The sequence below is a fragment of the Salvelinus sp. IW2-2015 genome, linkage group LG1, assembly GCF_002910315.2.
Source record: "Salvelinus sp. IW2-2015 linkage group LG1, ASM291031v2, whole genome shotgun sequence".
NCBI classification, from domain to species: domain Eukaryota; kingdom Metazoa; phylum Chordata; class Actinopteri; order Salmoniformes; family Salmonidae; genus Salvelinus; species Salvelinus sp. IW2-2015.
This window is the reverse complement of record NC_036838.1, coordinates 53,499,255-53,517,352: the sequence shown is the minus strand read 5'-3', so window position 1 is coordinate 53,517,352 and position 18,098 is coordinate 53,499,255. Positions and strand designations below refer to the sequence as shown.

At 42.8% G+C, this 18,098-nt stretch overlaps 2 protein-coding genes and 1 non-coding gene across 6 annotated transcripts; all 3 read right to left on the bottom strand.

Moving 5' to 3' along the window:
* Positions 1-868: 868 nt before the first annotated feature.
* trnat-ugu (transfer RNA threonine (anticodon UGU)) lies at positions 869-944 on the bottom strand. Its single transcript has one exon. It is a non-coding gene; the product is annotated as a tRNA-Thr (tRNA).
* Positions 945-2,789: 1,845 nt separating this feature from the next.
* Positions 2,790-4,700, bottom strand: LOC111970051 (tumor suppressor candidate 2). 2 transcript variants are annotated; one of them, XM_070445741.1, is made up of 4 exons: positions 4,593-4,700; positions 3,704-3,944; positions 3,412-3,532; positions 2,790-3,298 (listed from the first exon to the last, which is right to left on the bottom strand). In XM_070445741.1, the coding sequence occupies exons 2-4, from the start codon at positions 3,853-3,855 to the stop codon at positions 3,233-3,235; spliced, it is 339 nt and encodes a 112-aa protein (XP_070301842.1). In that variant the 5' UTR covers positions 3,856-3,944; positions 4,593-4,700; the 3' UTR covers positions 2,790-3,232. The 2 variants fall into 2 exon arrangements, with proteins under 2 accessions (XP_070301842.1, XP_023852313.1); XM_023996545.2 differs by lacking the exon at positions 4,593-4,700 and adding an exon at positions 4,375-4,549.
* A 2,889-nt stretch (positions 4,701-7,589) lies between these two features.
* On the bottom strand, positions 7,590-17,693 carry LOC111970032 (ras association domain-containing protein 1-like). 3 transcript variants are annotated; one of them, XM_023996527.2, is made up of 9 exons: positions 17,624-17,693; positions 17,001-17,468; positions 16,776-16,870; positions 15,127-15,505; positions 13,794-13,906; positions 9,582-9,689; positions 9,104-9,395; positions 8,851-8,966; positions 7,590-8,747 (listed from the first exon to the last, which is right to left on the bottom strand). In XM_023996527.2, the coding sequence occupies exons 4-9, from the start codon at positions 15,446-15,448 to the stop codon at positions 8,568-8,570; spliced, it is 1,131 nt and encodes a 376-aa protein (XP_023852295.1). In that variant the 5' UTR covers positions 15,449-15,505; positions 16,776-16,870; positions 17,001-17,468; positions 17,624-17,693; the 3' UTR covers positions 7,590-8,567. The 3 variants fall into 3 exon arrangements, with proteins under 3 accessions (XP_023852295.1, XP_023852288.1, XP_023852304.1); XM_023996520.2 differs by lacking the exons at positions 16,776-16,870; positions 17,001-17,468; positions 17,624-17,693 and adding an exon at positions 16,145-16,482; XM_023996536.2 differs by lacking the exons at positions 13,794-13,906; positions 15,127-15,505; positions 16,776-16,870; positions 17,001-17,468; positions 17,624-17,693 and adding an exon at positions 12,433-13,754.
* Positions 17,694-18,098: the final 405 nt, after the last annotated feature.

Below are 18,098 nucleotides of genomic sequence, written 5' to 3'. Positions count from 1 at the left end.
GCATTAGAGAGGTCTGGCTCGCAGTCTGCGTTACAGTTCATCCCAAAGGTGTTTGATGGGGTTGATGTCAGGGCTCTGTGCAGGCCAGTCAAGTTGTTCCACACCGATCTTGACAAACCATTTCTGTATGGACTTCGTTTGTTTTATGTGCACGGGGCATCGTCATGCTGAAACAGGAAAGGGCCTTCCTCAAACAGTTGCCACAAAGTTGGAAGCACAGAATCGTCTAGAATGTCATTTTATGCTGTAGCATTAAGATTTTCCTTCACTGGAACTTAAAGAGCCTGAACCATGAAAAACACACCCAGACCATTATTCCTCCTCCACCAAACTTTACAGTTGGCACTGGATGTCCACGTCATTTTGTATATATAGTGTATATTGTTGCATTATCTAGATTTAATAGCTGTTGACAGCATAGAACAGGGGTCCCAATTACATTCAGCCATGGGCCGGTTTTCCCTTGAAAGGATTGTCGGGGGGATTGAACATAGTTATAAATAACTTGTACTGCAAATGAACCACAAGAATCCCAAACAGATTATTTGACAAAACAGAATAACTTCAAACCTTGTTTACATTGGGATACGATCACATATGCCTCTCTTTTTATGCGTGGGAATACTTGGTAACAGATGTCCTAAATTAAAACCACTTTGAGCTGATTTCCTCGTGATTTTACAGTATTTTATATCCAACAACAAAAATCACCTGCGGCCCGCCTATTGAGGAAGCCTGGCATAGACCCTCCCAACATACTGAGAATGCCATGCCTATAGTTTGAGTTCTCAGTTTAATACATTTTTGTCATTTAACAGACTCTCTTATCCAGAGCGACTTACAGTAGTGAGTGCATTCATTTTTGTACTGGTCCCCCGTGGGAATCGAACCCACAACCCTGGCATTACAAAAGCCACACTCTACCAACTGAGCCACACAGGACCATTTGAGTTCATAAACAGTTTTTGCCAAACAGTTAAATGACAAGCATACAATTGCAACCAATGTGTTATACATGTTCATTACATATTCATAAACTATCTATACACTTATAATTGACAGTATAAACCCCTTAATAAATAATTGTAAGTAGGCTACACCATAATATAAAGTGTTACAGAATAACCTATAGTTAATGTAAGCAAGCATGGTATATCTCTAGGACTAGTAGCATTTAAACTCTGTCTGGACACAGACATCTGGCATGCAGATGTTCCGCTTGAGGCAGATGCGATGGCCATTGGCAGTGGCTCAAATGAACCAACCAAGTACCACATGCTGACATGTTGCCAAGATCATGGAAAGATTTAGAGCAGGCTGGGGTTGAAAGCTTTTAAATGAATAGTTAGAAGCAAAGTCCAACAAAACATATGCCTAAAGGGTGCATGTGACGTGGAGGATCTGAGAGCACATGATAGACAAAACCCCCTGGAAGTGAGGTGAAGCCTCATCCTGTGAGGGTCACTCAGTTGATGCTGTTCCGCTGTTTGTTCTCCAAGCTCTGCTGACTCACCTGCTAGTATGCGTGTGAATGAGACAAAGAGAGAGTGAGGGAAGAGAAGGGATGGGCAGTTTCCCTCCATCCTGCGCGCTTCCCTTTGACCCTTGACTCCTGGACATTACATCATCAGCCTTCAGGCACCTCCAGGAAGTGATAACAATGTGGGGAACTGGAAACACACTGTCACCTTCATCATACACAAGCACTTTAAAAATCAGAGGGACCATTGGACTGTATAATAGCCTGGAACTCACACAGGTTACATTTGAAACTTTGTAGATCATGTGAGAAATTGCTTTATAAAATTATTTTTTATCTCAGATGTATGAAAATCAATTTTTACACCAACAACCCATGAATTCACATACTTTACATAAACTGCCTACGGCATTTGAAAGTATGCCAGGTTGAGGTCTCCCTTGGGAAAGTGGTCTTCTGAACTCCATGGGACTTTCTGATTAAATAAAATGTCATTATGTAACTGAAATGTACATATTTACACCCTCACACACCTTTTTCCATCAAGCCATGTAAATTGCTTACAGTATGCTATTTGGATGTATTACTCATCTTGCTAAATCCATCAGTATGGCTAAAACACGCTTTAGGAATTTCTGATCATAACTAAGCCTCACCCATTCAAGAGTAACCCATCTCAGAGGAAGTTGCTCTGCAGAACATCAAAGGAAGGAATGAAGGAGGAATTACATCAGAGTCTGACCCCTGGCCCTGAAACACACCCAACCACATTCCATACAATTACAGGGGCCAGAGATGGCCGTTATGCCCATAGCAAGCCGTATTCTACAAGAGAGCAAACAACACTGAAACTGACAATATATCATGATCATGAACCATTAGATACTGTACAAATTGATTATCATTAGAATATTTTCCCCCAAACCTTCAATATGTCTATAAAGTACTTGACCTTATCATAAACAACTAGACATATGTCATAATCATCTTAAATTATCCAAAGTCAATTGGCATAAAAGATGACTTACCCAAAAATGTTACAGAATCAAACCTATGATGAGACCCACCTGTACAAGAGTACTGCCACCTGGTGCCTAAACTGAAATACAGCAGAGAGAGAAATAAAAAATTCACCAACAACAGCTTTCCAGGATTCTGATAACTAGAAAGAGAAGGACTAGTAAATTGAGACAATCAGTCTTTAAATCACAGAATACAAAACCATCGATATTGTGACCACATTGTTATGGAACAAAACTCAGAATGTGAACCATATGTGGACTTGATAAAAACAGGGGTTGCCTCAGTCTTTTAGCCTGGTAAACCATTTATTCAAGTATTTCCAACTCAGACAGATTTTTTTTTAAATTTACATTAAAAGTTCACTAGTGCAGGTCTTGGCTCCAATCACAGGGGCAGACATAGATATGATAATATTGAAAATGGTCAACATGTACTGTGGGAATTCATAAACCTTCCCTTATCTTGAGCTATCTTTCTCTCCCACACACACATACTTCTCTACATGTCACAAAAGGCAGTACTTTTACTCTATCCTCTATCTTTCACCAAAACATCTATCCACCTCCCCTTTCTCTCCGCAACATAGCTTCGGTGGTCTGTCCACAGCTGTAGTCAGACATCTCATCCATCTTCTCAGAGGAACACCAGCGTTCAAGATGGAGCAGTTGTAGTGTGGGGCAGCCTTTGACTGACAGGTATCTTTTCCACATTAGACCAGCCCAATGTGATTCACACCTCACAGAGGATGACAGGAAAATCTACATGGATCCGGGGGTGGTTCAGCTTCACAATTCCCTGCAAACAGAAAACAATACCCACAATAGTAATTATAAACAAGAACAATGGGTAACTGGAAAACTTTCCAAAATACAGTCTGGGACTCTCAAGTGTTCATCCAATCAGCGTACCTGAGGTATGAGGTTCTTCTGAATCCTCTTCAGCTTGGACCTCTTCCGGCCATTTTTTGTCACCACAGTCTCTTCATAGAACTCATGAGCCAGGTCCCCATCCTCATCATAGTAAAGAGAGCTAAATCAACACCACACACACACAACACAACACACACACACACACACACACACACACACACACACACACACACACACACACACACACACACACACACACATAGGTATTGGAAAGCATTTCACTAAGGATCACATATCATATAGGCTACATATTGCATTTAGCAGACATTACCTCCTCCTTGTGAAAATAAATGGGGTTGCTTTTCTGGTCCCTTTGAGGCGGGTCAAAGACTGGTCTTCTTGCCCCTCACTGCCTGAATCACCTCCAGCTCCTGAACCAACAAATGGCCAAGCACCTTTCACCTTGGATCCACTGCCTCCCATCTTCAGTGATGGGACATTATGCCCTGTGAAACCCCCTAGGCAACGAGTATATGAGCTGTTCAGACAGTCAGTTGTCTCCTGGTTTGGATCTGAAAACAAGAACAGTTATGCCATAGGCACTGCTGTTAAAACACACAAGCTGTTGCGTTAGCTAGCCTGATGTTACCACATAGGCCAACCAATAGTTAYCTAGCAAGTTAAATAGCTAGGTTAGCTTGCTAACTAGTTGGCATTCAGTCAACTTAACATTAGCTAGTTAATTAAAGTAGTTAGCGAACGACGTTGGCCAGCTTGGGCAAGATGGCTAGCTAACGTAACACTGTTCAAATTACAGCTGATAGCAAACTAAGTTATCTTAATATAGTAAATGAATTAAGATTTTAAACTGCATCAACCAAAGCTAGATAACTATCTCAACAGTTCCCTGGCTGTTTGCTACGCTAGCCTAGTAACTTAACAATTAGCAAGGTAAGCTGACGTTAGCTCTAGCTAACGGTGTACTATGGCGACAGCACTTACAGTAACATATTCATTATTTTAGCTGTGACTTCTATTCGTCCTTGGAGTAGGGTAGTGTTGATCAAATACACTGTTGTTGTTAAATAGCTAAAATGGCTGGCTGGCTAGCTAGTACAGATCTCAAAACAGTCACACTGACGTGACGTATGGTCTAAACGAACGAAAGAACGGCACAGTTGGTCAGCTGAGCTTGCGCATGAGTGACATAAACAATGTACCTCTAGCCAGTACAGAGAGGATGTAGATAGATGTTTGCACAGCATCCTTTACTAAATCTGTACACCATCACAAGGAAATAATAGTAACATTCTCTGTGTCAAAGTTTGCAGTCCAAACACTTAAGACACACCCTATTCCCTCAGCTTTCAAATTAAGTGGACACGTTTGATGACGTTTCATGGCGTATGACGAGTATACACTTGCAGGGCAAGGGAGGCAGGAATGGTGTTGCATCTTTTTTGGCATTGTATTCAGTAGATTTATAATTGAACACATTTATGAAGATCTTACAATATTGTGTAGAGATGTACTGCTTGGATTCTTTACCTACGATAGAAATAAGCTGAAACATTTTTATGTAATTAATTTCATTATTCTTTTGGCCAAATGTTGACAAATGTAAATTTACAAACAAAAAAAACACATATTCTAACCTTACAAAAATAAATTGAACTGTATTTTAAGACAATTAAATACTCTACTAACAATAAAGCTGTTAGAATAATGAGTGTATGTATGCCCCTTAAGGTCCTTGTATAATGTGATATTGTACCCCCTAGCCCTATTGTCCATTGTATATTATTTATATATACTTGTGTTCCCACATGTACTTCCTGTATTGATTTGTTGTTAATAAAATTAAAAGGTGGCAGGAATGATTTTTGAATGGCTTATTTTTTAATCAATTATGATTGCATGTCTACTTATATTAAATATATAATTATTAATATACGCCTAATGTATGATAGCTAACTAACTAACGTTAGCCTGCCTAGCTGGAACTTCTGACGAAGGAAAATGTTTTTTTCTACAATTTTCAAAATATAACCAAAGAAAAACATATTTACTTTTAACGAGACGTGTTTGTGCCGTCATGTGCATTAGTAGCACAATTTCAAACTTATTTACATTCGTTTTTACTTACACTTGTATGTTGACTTCTACATTGATGTTGTTTATACACTGCTCAAAAAAATAAAGGGAACACTAAAATAACACATCCTAGATCTGAATGAATGAACTATTCTTATTAAATACTTTTTTCTTTACATAGTTGAATGTGCTGACAACAAAATCACACAAAAATMATCAATGGAAATCAAATGTATCAACCCATGGAGGTCTGGATTTGGAGTCACACTCAAAATTAAAGTGGAAAACCACACTACCCTCTGATCCAACTTTGATGTAATGTCCTTAAAACAAGTCAAAATGAGTCTCAGTAGTGTGTGTGACCTCCACGTGCCTGTATGACCTCCCTACAACGCCTGGGCATGCTCCTGATGAGGTGGCGGATGGTCTCCTGAGGGATCTCCTCCCAGACCTGGACTAAAGCATCCGCCAAACTTCTCTGGACAGTCTGTGGTGCAACGTTGGCGTTGGTGGATGGAGCGAGAGCATGATTTCCCAGATGTGCTCAATTGGATTCAGGTCTGGGGAACCGGCGGGCCAGTCCATAGCATCAATGCCTTCCTCTTGCAGGAAGTGCTGACACACTCCAGCCACATGAGGTCTAGCATTGTCTTGCATTAGGAGGAACCCAGGGCCAAACCGCACCAGCATATGGTCTCACAAGGGGTCCGAGATCTCATCTCGGTACCTAATGTGCAGTCAGGCTACCTCTGGCGAGCCCATGGAGGGCTGTGCGGCCCCCCAAAGAAATGCCACCCACACCATGACTACACCACCGCCAAACCGGTCATGCTGAAGGATGTTGCAGGCAGCAGAACGTTCTCCACGGCGTCTCCAGACTCTGTCACGTCTGTCACATGTTGCTCCAGTGTGAACCTGCTTTAATCTGTGAAGAGCACAGGGCGCCAGTGGCGAATTTGCCAATCTTGGTGTTCTCTGGCAAATGCCAAACGTCCTGCACGGTGTTCGGGCTGTAAGCACAACCCAACCTGTGGACGTCGGGCCCTCATACACCCTCATGGAGTCTGTTTCTGACCGTTTGAGCAGACACATGCACATTTGTGGCCTGCTGGAGGTCATTTTTGCAGGGCTCTGGCAGTGCTCCTCCTTGCACAAAGGCGGATGTAGCGGTCCTGCTGCTGGGTTGTTGCCCTCCTACGCGCTTCCTCCACGTCTCCTGATGTACTGGCCTGTCTCCTGTAGCGCCTCCATGCTCTGGACACTACGCTGACAGACACAGAAAACTTCTTGCCCACAGCTCGCATTGATGTGCTCCTGGATGAGCTGCACTACCTGAGCCACTTGTGTGGGTTGTAGCTCCGGTCTCATGTACCATTAGAGTGAAAGCACCGCCAGCATTCAAAAGTGACCAAAACATCAGCCAGGAAGCATAGGAACTGAGAAAGTGGTCTGTGGTCACCCACCTGCAGAACCACTCCCTTTATTGGGGGTGTCTTGCTAATTGCCTATATTTCCACCTGTTGTCTATTCCATTTGCACAACAGCATGTGAAATTTATTGTCAATCAGTGTTGCTTCCTAAGTGGACAGTTTGATTTCACAGAAGTGTGATTGACTTGGAGTTACATTGTGTTGTTTAAGTGTTCCCTTTATTTTTTTGAGCAGTGTAAGTTTTCGCGGACTTTTTTTTAGCGGATGTACAATCGTCGCAAATTGAATTATGGGGAGTTTCAGGCCCCGGAGTGAACATAATTATACACTCGCAAAACCGACTGAAAACGAGGGCTGAGGGCCTTACGTTGCAAACTTCCCTTGCTTGGCTAATCATTTGGACCACCCCCCAAGATGGCGACGGGGTATCCCCCAAGGGCATAAGGTGAGGGTAAGTGGACGAGAGTGTGTCTTTTAAGTATTTGGACCGCACTCCAAGTACTCGCAACTAGCCATAACTGCCAAGTGAGGATAGCATTATTTAGCTAACGAATATCATCCCAATGGCATACCCCCATCACCAAGAGACACCACACCTTTGTGAAGGATATCTTATTTAATGTGAACAGTGCTAATTTTATTATTGTTTTGTAAAAAATATATTGACACTGGACATGTAAAAAAAAAAGTGAATAATTGACAGTCAAGGTATTATTTCAAGAGATATAGACATGTACTGATAATATGAATCCAATTCTCAACTCTATTATTCTGTTGTTTTAGCAGAGGTTTAAAATATCATAAAGAACATGAAAAGATATACAAACAAACATTCCATAAAAAGCATCAACTTCCAGTTCAAGGTGTTTCAAGGATGAGATAACCCCTATCAATTAAATCAACCTGGGGATTGTCCTCTCAATTGACATTCACAGTGCACCCAACACATGGGGCACTCCCACTCAGTTTCATAAAGGGACAGCAAAAAGAGTAACATCCATCACAGTACGGATGTGCAAGAGGTATGTGGCAGACATTGGGGTCAAATGGAAACCTGGGGTACCTACCTGGCCCATAATGTCCATTGCTTGTTATTCTCACTAACATTTGGGTCTGGAGATACTGAGGCAGACAGTACCTGAATATGTTCGACATTTGTCTTAGCTAGTAGGTTGGCTACCCTCTTATTGCTTGGCATTAAAGGAGATAAACAGAGCTTTTTGATATGGCTTACCCCACTCAGGTGTCTCAAAATTATCTTTGATCGTTACCCAAAAGCTATAAATGATATAATCTATGGACCCTACTGCCAGCAAGAATAACGTGATAAACGCTACGAAGCAGGTAGCTCACCCAGGATAGTGAAATGGCGCCCCCATAATGAGAGGCAGTACTGGACAAAGCCAGTCTCTCATCAGCCACAGGTTCATATACTGTTTCTCAACTCTCATTATCAACAGACTCTCTCCAGGTGTACGGCACTTCTGATATCTCTCACACTCACACGCTCTTGCTCTCATGCGCCCTCTCGCTCTCATTCGCTCTTTCACTCTCCTCCTTTGAGGGAGGTGTTCACTTGTGTTCTCTGGGATCTTTGGATGCAGTGATGACTGGTCATCTTGTGATGGTTGTCAGTCAGAGGTGCAGGTTGTCCCGTAGGCGACATGTTTCTCAGCCAGGGGTGGAACCACTAGCGGAGGAACCACCAGGGATGGAAGCAGCAGCTTGGGCCTCCTGCATTCTGGTGCGGGCCAGAGCGTAGCGCTGCAAAATCTGCTTGACATGCTCCTCCTCCTCACGCTGTAACATGCGGACAAAGTTCTTGAGCTCTGGCATAGAGAAGGCATCCCACTGGACAGAGAGAGGAGGGAGACAGAGCATTAGTGTATGCTGCACAATGTGAAATGGCCATGTTGGTTTGAGAATGAATACCCAATGCATGCTCAATACTCACATTGACCTCTCCAGTCTCATTCTCTTTCAATACCAAACTGAGGGCTTTCTCATTGGGTCCAGCACACAGACGCAGTTCGAGTGGACGCTCGTCATCAGACAGCTTACGCAGGAACACTGAGAGAAATACAGGAGGACAATAGAATTAATCAACTGTATGGCACCTCGTAGTATTTATCTACTGTATGTGATGTCAATGCAGAACAAAGAACAGTCATGTGCTGCCACAAAACCGGTCACAGAGGTAGGCTTACCTTGGTCATGACGCTCGGTGCGCTCAAACAGGGCAAACTTTCCAGGGTTGTCCACCACAGTGAACTTCTTTAGCAAGGCTTCGATGACCTCACGAGCGCATGTCCGGGAGCTGATGTGTAGGTGTTTGGATGTATCCTTGGGCAGGTAGAAAGAGGTGCAACGTTTTACTCCCCCATTCTTCTTGCCCGCACCATCCTGTGTTGCAGTACCTTTTCTTGGTGGGGGAACTGACACAGGTCGTACCAGCTTGAACTGGACCTTTATGAAGCCAGTGAAGGAGCCATCTTTGTTCTGTTGAAGAGAATGAAGAAATGTTGGCATAAAATGTAACATTAACACACATTATCAACATGTTATTGCATAGTAGACATTACATTGTTGGGGTAATTCTGCAGTATTGTAACTGAGCAATTCCTGAATTACTAGATTTATTACAATGTTACTACAATGGTATAAGAGCAACTTGTTAGTACTCACCAGGTTCATAAAGAGGTTGCTGTTGATTTGAGCGTTGTACTCCTTCACCTTCTGCTGGATCTCTGTGCCTGACAGCTCCTGCTGCTTCCCACATTTGATCTGCTCATCCTGACCAGAGATAGAAAAGGGAGTCAATATTTCAATAAGCTATTTATTGGCTACACTTTAATTGTCAAAGCAGCCGTAAAAGACCTCTTTCCATTTTGCTTACTCTCTCATCTTCCTAAAGACAAAAAAGGGTTATCTTGGGAGTCTTTTGTGTTCTACCACTATGTGTCAGCAGGGAGCCAAGTTTAAATGTGTTGCATGTAAAATTATGCCTGTAAGAGATGTGTTATGTGGGCCTAATGGGGGAAAACTAACACCCCACAACATTTCATATTGAAAAAAAACAAAAATAGATTAGAGGGACAGTTAAGGAGGTACGACATATCGACCAATTCAACTAAACATTTAGTTAAGAAAGCTAATTGAGCTAATGAAAATCAGTCTAATGAAAATTCCTAGAGGTAGACTAGCTGGGTTTTTTCCCGCAGTTGCTGAGAGGAAGGAAGCACTAGACTGGTGTAAGTCAAAATGGTATTGAATGAGAAACAGCATTACTGCTTTTTCAGGACTTGTTGCTGCTGTATAATGAAGAGTTGGTAAATGTGCTAAATAGCAACCTATGCTTCACAGTGCTAACTTCATGTAAGCTCCACTCCTTCCTTCACAAATGACCACCGGTTGCATCAGATTCCAAACTTCCTGTCAAGTGTCAACGTAGCCATAGCTTACAATAAGGAAGTAGTGGAGCACAATGATGTCAGTGCTGACCAATCCTAGTTCCTGAACTCCTATCTCTGAAGAGGGAGGCGCCATGGGGGAACGTGCAGCTGTTTGTAATGTCTGCAACGGCTTTGAGCTGCATTCTTTAATGCTATGTTCATGTAAAAAATATCCCCCGCCCGCCCGCTTGAGATGTCTGGTATGGACACACAGTATCCACCACATCTATGCACTTCCGGTGTCTAATGGTCTGTTCTTGCTTCCTGTGTGAGAATGTTATTCAGGACATATAATGCACAAAACTTAGGCGCATCAATTAGTGCAGTATTTCCCAACCCTAGTCCTCAGGTACCCCCAACAGTACACATTTTTATTGTAACTCTGGACAAGCACACCTGATTCAACTTGTCAACTAATCATCAAGCCCTCAATGAGCTGAGTGAGGTGTGTTTGTCAAGGGCTACAACAAAACTCTGTATTGTTGGAGGCACTTGGGGACCAGGGTTGGGAAACACTGAATTAGCGGACCAACAGTAACTGTTTTTCGTGGAGGGGGGAGGGATAATCCATAGATCAATAGCCATTAATCCCCATGGCTCGTGCTACCATCAGCACCCAACATGAGTTCTCCTCTGGGGCAAAATCACAAGAAAAATAACTAATTCAGTAGGAAAATCCCAGTGACAAATAACTCTTTAGGAAAGGTGCCATTCAAAACTAGATTGCTCTTGTATTGTTTATCCCACTAATAATGTTCCTAATGAGGAGAGTTAGCTGATGTTTACACATTGGAGAAATGAATGGCCACAGCTGCCCAGAATTCATGGAGCACAAAACTACATAAAGCAATGTCAAGCTGTGAAAAACAGATCAATAAAACAGATCAATAACCTACATCCTAATGCAGATTGAAAGGCTGGTGAGTTAATGTCCTGCAGTTAATTATTAAATAGGCAATCACAAAATGAGAGCCAGCCCATTCTACTAAGGAGTCACTAATGTTCACGGTGACGTTATCACTTTGTACTGTACTCTGTATAATAACATTCAAGATGATGTGGAAATATTAGTTAATCAAACATGATCTTATTTTGCCATTACTCATTCAAACCCTGCGGAAATATGTGTGCAGGCTTGTATGCAGACTTGTGTGCAAGCTTTGTAAGTGTAATGTTTGTTCAGATGTGAGAGTAGAACACTGAACAGTAGGCTACATGACTAGTGTGTCTGTGTTCCGAAACTTAACTAAAGGTACAGTATCATGTGTGCGTCACTAAACATGAATTTGTGAGTGGTTCTCAGCATCAGGGTGTAAGAGTCAGAGAGCTATGTGTCCTCCGAAACATGACCCCGCCAAGCCAAACTGCTTGCTTAACCCGGAAGCCAGCAGCACCAATGTGTCGGAGGAAACACCGTACAGCTGGCGACCGAAGTCAGCGCCCGGCCCGCCACAAGGAGTTGCTAGAGCGCGATGGTACAAGGACATCCCGGCCGGCCAAACCCTCCCCTGACTCGGACGACGCTGGGCCAATTGTCCGCCGGCTCATGGGTCTCCTGGTCGCGGCCGGCTGTGACACAGCCTGGGATTGAACATGGGTCTGTAGTGAAATGTTTTACACGTGTTTTATATGAGAGGTACAGCAGATCCCAATGAACTTTTTTTTTTAAAGTAGCCATGGTAGAGTTACTCGGGCTACTACAGCAATCACTTCATAACGCTATTAGTGAATAATCATCAACTATAATGCAACTATAAAGAAAGTTACAGTTACAGAGTGGGCTCCTGAGTGGGGCAGCGGTCTAAGGCACTGCATCTCAGTGCTAGAGGCGTCACTACAGACCATGGTTCAATTCCAGGCTCTCACAACCGGCCGTGATTGGGAGTCCCATAGGGCGGCACACAATTGGCCCAGTGTCGTCCAGGTTTAGGTTTGGCCGTGGTAGCCCGTCATTGTAAAAAATAACTTTCCTAGTTAAATAAAGGTGAAATAAAAAATCAAATTAAACTGAACATTTCTGAAAAGAAACAGCTTGGTAGGCAATTGACATAGTCCTGTCTGCTTGATAAAGTTATCATTCTTACCTTCTCTTTCTTGGATTTGCAAATGAATGATGTGCGAGCAGTAAAGTACTGCTCGAACTCAGAATCCGAGTCCCCACTGCAGTATCCGCTACTGGTGGAGCTGCCCCACGTCTTCCCGAAGGATGGGCTCTTATCCGAACCACTGACCGCGTCTTTCATTATCAAAATGTTGCAATGTAACGTTAGACTCTGGAACGATATTGCGATTAGAATTCGCTACAATTTCTCAAATTGTATCTAATTCGGCTTTGATTGGAGCGCTAATAGYCGTAGGTTCCCGTTTAATAAGACAATTTATATCTTAAAATGTATCCCGCTGTAATAAACATGTAGTAACTACAGAAACTTTAATTACTAGATAGGGTGTAGCGTAATCAGACTGCTAGTATAGTTAGTATCTCCCTGAAAACTTCAACAACGTTCAAAAGCACGTTTTTGTCGGTTTCCTGTTCAATCTGGCCACGTTTCGGTTTCTCAAGACTAGCTGAGAACAGGATGCGGGACCGGTCCCCGCCTTTCCATCTCTCTCCCCCGGACCGCGGAGGCCCCACCCAGGCAGTTGAGATTAGAAAATACACAAAACCAGCGCAAAAGGCCATGATTGGGCGCTGAGGGAAAATTAGAACTCCCATGACATCATACCCCTCCCTTTTCCTGTCTGCCAATAATAAATGCGACGTGAGAAGATAACTCATGTGAGAGGATTCAGATGATAGCAGAGCATAGGGGATTCACATAACATGACAAATGCATGACATATGTAGGCCTAGGGTTCTACAGAGAACAGCACCACTTTAGAGAAAGATAAATAGATAAGACTAGCTCCCGAGTGGCACAGCGATCTAAGGCACTGCATCTCAGTGCTAGAGGCATCACTACAGACCCTGGTTCGATTCCAGGCTGTATCACAACCGGCCGTGATTGGGAGTCCCATAGGGCGGCGCAAAATTGGCCCAGTGTCGTCCGGGTTTGGCCGGGGTAGGCCGTCATTGTAAATAATAATTTGTTCTTATTAACTGACCTGCCTAGTTAAATAAAGGTTAAATAAAAAATACAAATAAAATACATATAAATGATTGATGCCCATAGATAGGGTACTGTAGCCAAAGGGAATTGTGAGAGAGAGGACCTGAACTGAAAGGACCTGACACAGGGGGATCATGGAATAGAAAGAAAAATGAATAGAAAGAAAATACTAGGGTGATTGATTACAGAGAGGGTGCAGACAACATGTCAGCACAAAGAGTATGGCCTATAGTGGATAGGTGGTGGTCATGACACACGACATGGCCGGTGAATGAGAGGTTGAGTAGAGAAAACAAATGAAATGACACGCATGCATCAGATCATGAGGTTCTTACCACATTTGTATCAGTCTCTACAGCACATGTTTGTTCAACTGTGGAGCCACGATCCAAACTGCAATCTAATTGGATGAGAGGTCGACATCGATAGTGACATGTGAATCCGCAATCTGTGAGAAAAGATAAGTGATTAATTAAAAACAGGATTTGATCAGATCATGGGTTGTTATCAAAGTTGTGCCTTCTCCACAGATGTAAGGAAATGTCAGCTCTGAAAATAAGTGGTGAGCACTGGCACAGAAATGTCCATTTGCTCAATTTAGGACATCCATTCCCTCCAGTTTTGGGACATTTTGAGATTCTAATTTATCTGCTGTCCTCCACTGGCCACATGCAGTCACTACACGTTTGACAGAACTAGTCATAGACTAAAAAATATTACTTAAATTTGGTCACTAACTAATCCCCATACACTTCAGACACAGGCTACACTTCTCAATTCTCTCTCCCCACATGTAATGGCCACACATAACAATACAAATGCCGGTTTCAGCCATAGGAAAGGAAGTTCATAGTGTAAACTTTGAAGATTATACATGTACCTACACAGACACACAAAAAACACTAGATCCATCTTAACGCCAACAGCTGACTGAATTTGGGAGTTTTCCAAGTACTCCAGAGCTAAAACAGTGTCTGGGATTTCCAGGCGAGCGGTTTGGTTCTCAGCTGGTTCGTTGCTGCTGGGAACGGTAATGTCCCTCTTTGCAGAAACTCCTCATTAAAGCCTATTCAGGCCTAATGAATACTGAGTCCTGTGAATAGAGCCCATCTTACAAAAAGCCCATTTAGTCCATCTGAGAAACAATGACTTAAAGCTATATGGCCTGGCATATACATAAACAAACACACATACAGTATATCCTATGCACACACAAACAGGCTATATCATACTGTAGGACCCTAGTTTACACGGGCGGAAATCAACTCTGCCTCTTGACCATGCTTTCTATGTCTACGGGCTAGAAGGTCGAGGGTTCGCGCCACACTCCTTGCCCGTTTCATTATATTGGTGTCAGAAGTGGGATTACCTTGAAACACATTCTCATAGGCTAGCCATAGTTAAACCCTATAACACTCACGCTGAGGGGAGGACCGCTCATAATAATGTCTGGAATGGAGTTAATTAAATGGTATCAACCACCATTTCATTCACTCCATGGAAACCATGTTTGATACCAATCCATTAATTCCATTCCAGCCATTACTATGAGCACGTCCTCCCCAATTAAGGTGCCACCGGTTGCCTGTGACATGCATGTATGCAGACATACAATCCTAATCATTATCATGCAAGTCAATCCTGTGCAGCAGCAGAAGGCAGACTCACTGGCACAGCGCAGGCTCTGTTTGTACAGTCCCCAGATGAAGTCTCCACACAGGTCACACCAGGTGGGCTGGGCATGGCTGCAGGGCTGGAAGTCATGTCCCTCTCCCCTCTCATCTGTGAGCCGTGGGTCCAGGCTATCCCCCAGCAGTCGGATGATGCCCACTCGGCTGAGCAGCTCAGGGACCTTCCCTGGGCTGATCCGCAGGGCATTGGCCCGCTCCAGGCGAGGTGGTGAGCGAGGCACCTCGCAGCTGGTCAGCTCTATCCGGTCATTGTCATGCAGCCTCAACTCACGGAGCTCAATGAACTCACCCCAAGACATTCTGTTAGTCACAGCTTCAGTTCCTTCTTCACTCAGAGGCAATCATCACACCTGTGACTAAAAACAATAATACACAATCCAGCATCACCAATCATGAAGCACCAACTCAAGGACAGGACATTGGCCTACAGTAGTACATTGTTGCTAGCCTTCAATTGTGGGGGGAACTTCCCATACAGCTATGCATCCCTTACTATAGAAACCATGGCTTGAACTAAATAAAATAGCCTATTCTATAGCCTACTGAGTATGAATGAAGTCATTGTTTCTCGACGTAAAATAATCTGTGTTAGTACTTTAATATAATTTGCCATTTGCTGCATCAATAAAGTGGCCTAATCGTCAATAAAAAAAATAGCGTTTAAGGCTATCTTATAATTGTCCTGTTTTTTATTGTTTTAATAACGGAGCACGTTGCCGTCTATTGTTAAATACCAAGATAACTAGTTACATTAATTTGCATAACATCAAATGTCAGATTATATAATCAAATAAATCGCCAACATTCTGCTTCAGACATGTCGTGAATAATAATTGTAAATTAGGCCTACATGCAGCCGTTTAGCATCACAGATGAAGATGTATGAGGGAGGAGGGGGTAGCCTAGAAACACGAGAAGCAAGGGACCGACTCGAGCCTATTTCACATAATTCATAAAACGTGCTATAGACATGTTTTGAAAGTTTAACAATTTACCAAATCCGGGATCCACCCCGCAGCGGCCGATGCCTCGTCCCTGACGTTCTTCTATCGTACCAAGTTTCCATATAAGTTATTACGAATAACGGAGCAGAGGTGGGCAGTTTCGCGTCTGGTCTGGAAARAATGTATTATCGGCTACTTAACGGAAATACCCCAATTCCCAAAAAATCGAGATTATCAGCAGCGCGTTTACTTTATAACGACCCATCACCKTATTCTGACACCCCAACATGTAACGCAATAACAAGACAAGAAAATGAGAGAAAGACGAGAAAGTGAAGAACAGACTACTGTTCTTGACATCCGGAATGTTTTCACATAGGGGGTGCTTCTGAGTCTTGAACAGTAGAGCGGGCGCGGAAGATGTGTGTGTGTAAATCCCCCAGCCCTCCATCGCCATTGAACACTGTATGCTATTTCGTTTAACAGTGACATTCAAATAAAAACTACTATAATAATAATTTACTAATCATCCATTGACAGTATATGTTATATGTTTGTCAGTTAACTTGTGAACTTCACAGGCACACCCTTTTTTACAGTTCAAGGCGTGCAGAGTCTAAACAATGAAGTGGGTAAAGTTACTTTGAAATACTACCCAGTGAAATGGATACCGTGCAGTTACCTGAACAATAGGCAGATTCTGATCCCAGGATGATGAGTCAAAACATGAGGCCACAAACTTTGGAGTTTCTTGTAAAACATTTTTCTATTTCACATCTATAACAGAAGCATGGGCTTATTTAATTGTTAGAGTTGTCAAAAAATGTGCTAAACAACTTGTAAGATGACAAGCTAATGAGGAGCCCGTTATTACAATTTAATTAGCAAGTCTTGAGTTCGGCCAAACCTGGATGACGCTGGGCCAATTGTGTGCCGCCCTATGGGACTCCCAATCACGGCCGGTTGTGAAACAGCCTGGATTCGAACCAGGATGTCTGTAGTGACTCCGCAAGCACTGAGATGCAGTGCATTAGATCGTTGCGCCACTTGGGAGCCGTCAACGTTTGCATTAATACAATCTAGAAGTTGGAATTGAATTGAGAGACAAACCTCAGAAGGTTAACATTAACAGTCCAAAACCATAACATTTGCATTCAAATCCCATCCCAAATTGCATATAGGTGAATATCTTTCCATTGACTTGTCACCACGTAAGACCTCTCTTCTCTCTCCCATCATTCAGTCCAATATGTTGCTGATGTCCACCTTTCTCTCTCCAGGAGTTATGGTCAAGTCCTTCTGGAGCTTCTCTGTGGCATTAGTCATCAGTTGGCAGGCCGCCTTGTGTTTGGCCTAGTGCTTTACCTGGCATTCCCTACAAACACAGAGCAGCAACACTTAGAACACGGGTGTCAAACTTATGGCCCGCAATCTGGCCCACAGGTGGTCTGAGTAAAACAAAAAACAACTCAATATACTTTCAAATGACTAAAACTAAATCAAAACTGTGTAGAAATGTAATGGACTTACATTTCTACAGTCTTGAACGTTGTCCAGCTCGTTAACCTCCCTGGGATATGTGGGACGGGTAGCGTCCCACCTGGCCAACATCCAGTGAAAATGCAGAGCGCCAAATTCAAATAAATTACTATAAAAATTTTACTTTCATGAAATCACACATTCAATATACCAAATGAAAGCTACACTTGTTGTGAATCCAGCCAACGTGTCAGATTTCAAAAAAAGGATAGCACCCCAGCTAACAATCACAGACCATAATATTTCAACCCCCCCTGCGCGACACAAAACGCATAAATAAAGATATAATTCATGCCTTACCTTTGACCAGCTTCTTCTGTTGGCACTCCAATATGTCCCATAAACATCACAAATGGTCCTTTTGTTCGATTAATTCCGTCGATATATATCCAAAATGTCCATTTATTTGGCGCGTTTGATCCAGAAAAACACCGGTTCCAACTTGCACAACGTGACTACAAAATAT

Excerpts from the sequence above, each read along its gene's own strand:
- LOC111970051 (XM_070445741.1), bottom strand. The coding sequence starts at position 3,855 with ATGGGAGGCAGTGGATCCAAGGTGAAAGGTGCTTGGCCATTTGTTGGT. Across the intron at positions 3,533-3,703 it reads TTTATTTTCACAAGGAGGAG|CTCTCTTTACTATGATGAGG; the intron begins GTAATGTCTGCT and ends GTGTTGATTTAG. Across the intron at positions 3,299-3,411 it reads AGAAGAACCTCATACCTCAG|GGAATTGTGAAGCTGAACCA; the intron begins GTACGCTGATTG and ends TTCTGTTTGCAG.
- LOC111970032 (XM_023996527.2), bottom strand. The coding sequence starts at position 15,448 with ATGTCTTGGGGTGAGTTCATTGAGCTCCGTGAGTTGAGGCTGCATGAC. Across the intron at positions 9,396-9,581 it reads GCAACCTCTTTATGAACCTG|AACAAAGATGGCTCCTTCAC; the intron begins GTGAGTACTAAC and ends TCTCTTCAACAG. Across the intron at positions 8,967-9,103 it reads CACCGAGCGTCATGACCAAG|TGTTCCTGCGTAAGCTGTCT; the intron begins GTAAGCCTACCT and ends TATTTCTCTCAG.